The sequence below is a fragment of the Propithecus coquereli genome, unplaced genomic scaffold, assembly GCF_000956105.1.
Source record: "Propithecus coquereli isolate 6110/MARCELLA unplaced genomic scaffold, Pcoq_1.0 Scaffold137, whole genome shotgun sequence".
NCBI classification, from domain to species: Eukaryota; Metazoa; Chordata; class Mammalia; order Primates; family Indriidae; genus Propithecus; species Propithecus coquereli.
The window spans coordinates 2,587,875-2,590,589 of NW_012137969.1; the positions used below are offsets into that span (position 1 = coordinate 2,587,875).

At 38.2% G+C, this 2,715-nt stretch overlaps 1 protein-coding gene across 1 annotated transcript in view; it reads right to left on the reverse strand.

The window, feature by feature from the left end:
* The window catches only part of PMS2 (PMS2 postmeiotic segregation increased 2 (S. cerevisiae)), a 30,020-nt gene that overhangs the window by 21,729 nt on the left and 5,576 nt on the right, over positions 1 to 2,715 (reverse strand). The window contains exons 6-8 of the mRNA XM_012638898.1: positions 2,033 to 2,200; positions 1,442 to 1,539; positions 4 to 81 (exon numbers count right to left, since the gene is read on the reverse strand). Coding sequence (XP_012494352.1) covers positions 4 to 81; positions 1,442 to 1,539; positions 2,033 to 2,200 — 344 coding nt within the window. The remainder of the gene's footprint in view (positions 1 to 3; positions 82 to 1,441; positions 1,540 to 2,032; positions 2,201 to 2,715) is intronic.

The window sequence follows — 2,715 nt, forward strand, 5'->3', positions numbered from 1 at the left end:
CGCCGATTGATAAAGAAAAATTGTCTGTCGGTTGAACTCCTTCCAACTCCGTGAGCACATTGTGAAATGAAACCTGAGACACTGTTTAATGTTAATACAGTAAGGCAGGATTCCAGAGTGAAAAGGATTAGAAACACATATCACATGGCACATTCTTAAAATGAAATAAAAACAAAACACTTGGCGACATGCTGGTAAGTATCACTATTCCAGTTTATGTGTATCTGTGCTCCATCCTGATGAATCATGAAAGAGCCCAGACCTTCTGGAATGCTCCAAAGCCCCGACAGTCAACAAACCCATCACAGGCATTAATGCATTAGTGGGTTCAGAAATGATTTGTTTCACCTCTCCTTTCACCTTCCCTACTGAGCCCTTGGCCTTCATGTAAGGAGTAGGTCTCACTTCAAACATATTCTCAGAACCTTTGTATTGTCACCACTGATTTGTCAATGGAGTCTAACCCTTATATTCAGGACCTTTGCCCACATTCCCTTCCCTTTTAAAATCTGCTCCCAATTAGCAAATTTACATCTACTAACACGTTGGTAAAGTGCTTGTTCTACATGAGATCCACCCCACGGATATTTGCATTTCCATCAGAACACCTTAACATAAAGAAATGAATCTCCATCTTTGCAATTTCAGGCACAAGCCAAAAGCAAGTGGAGAAAGAACAAACAATACAGATCTTTACAGGGCCAATCCTGCTTATAGGAGTGTCTATTTTCTTACATTACAAGTAATGATTCTGAACTGCATTCATCAGATGCCCAAAAAGTCAGTCCGTTATACATAACATAATTTAAAAGTTATTCTAACTAAACAGAGGCTTAATAAAGACTAACTCAACAGGAAACCCCCTGAAATGTACCAATTACCCAGAATACTTTTTTTTTTTTTTTTTTGAGACAGGGTCTCACTGTGTTGCCCTGGCTAGAGTGAGTGCCGTGGGGTCAGCCTAGCTCACAGCAACCTCAAACTCCTGGGCTCAAGCAATCCTTCTGCCTCAGCCTCCCGAGTAGCTGGGACTACAGGCATGCGCCACCATGCCCGGCTAATTTTTTCTACATATATTTTTTTTAGATGTCCTATTAATTGCTTTCTAATTTTTAGTAGAGACAGGGTCTCGCTCCTGAGCTCAAACAATCCGCCCGCCTCGGCCTCCCAGAGAGCTAGGATTACAGGCGTGAGCCACCGCGCCGGCTTTAGAATACTTTTTGAATTAAGTAACCAAGTCCTTTGTATAAATCCTCTCTCAGCAGTAATACTGTTGAAGGTTTTTTATAAAGAACAAAAAACTGTAAGCCCTAAAATCACTATCTTTTTTAAAAAAAAAAAACCGTCAGGTTTTTTCCACTTTTAGTAGAGAAAAATAAATAAATAAATAAAAGCTTCAGGCAAAAAATGATTGTAGTTTTCCTGGAAGCAATCTACTTACTAAAACAGATTATGCAGAGCATCTGAACAGCTCAGACCATACTCTTCACAGACGGAGTCGCTAGGGGGCAGCTGAACAAAAGGAATGAGGCTTTGCAACTAAAATAGAAACCAAGAATCACAGTTATTTCCTAATGAAGACAAAAGGAACCTAACTTTAGAAAAGATATGGGGGGGGGTGGAGACAGAAAAAAAGAAAAGAAGATATAATGAGGGGTTCTGTTTGTTTTCTTTCCTAGGCAAGCTATCCATGTTAAGAGCACAAAGAAATTAAAAGAATCTTGATAAATGCTTTCAAGTGTTATAATAATTTGGATTTTAGACTAGAAAGATGAAACATGAGCTCTTACTTATACATAATCAACACACCGCCCACAATAATTTATAATTTTTCAGAGAAAGAGTTTAAAAATGCAGCATTTTATTCTCTGGAAGAATAAAATAAAAAACTGCCACCTATCAAACAATTTTTGGGATAGGTGCTTAAAAATTCAATTCTTGGATTTTGTTCTCTATTCTATTGGGAGGGCAATAGAAACCTGCCACAATCACCAGAGCAATAAAATGTGTTTAAGTAACTGGCCATCACTACCTGCTTCTGTCCAAACACAGATCCAATATTTTCCTTTATACTGGAGCTTCCACCTGTGCATACCACAGGCTGTCGTTTTCCTTGTCCAAGCTGATTGCTGCAACTTATACGGATGCCTGCTGAAATGATACAGTATGCATGTAAGACCTGGACCATTCTGGCATACTCCTGTTTAAAAAACACAAACACAAGACTCACTATTACTTTACTCTTACAGGAATTACATGATAAGTTATAACATTCAACTCAAGGTTCTCATACCACCTCACAAATATTACTGGCAGAGTGATCTATGAAGAGGCATTTTCCTATACACTATAAAAGAAAACTCCGAGCCTTTGGTTCCTAGCCACACCCCTCACATTTCCAGATGCTCTAAGTCCACTGCTATAAAAATCAAAAAGTACATTCCCTTTGACCTTGTAATCCCTCCCCTAGAAATGTATCCTTGTAGAAAGACTGGTACAAGCATGCAAAGATATATAAAAGTATGTTCACTGAACACAATATGTAACTGTGAAAAATCAGAAACAACCTAAGCAACCATCAGCAAGGAGTTAATTAAATTAATTATGATATGTCCGTATCATAGTGGAATGACAAACAACAAGGTAGTATGCATGGACGAAAGAAGATAATTGTATTATTATGCTAAGCAAAAAGTCAGTTATAAAGCAGGGTAG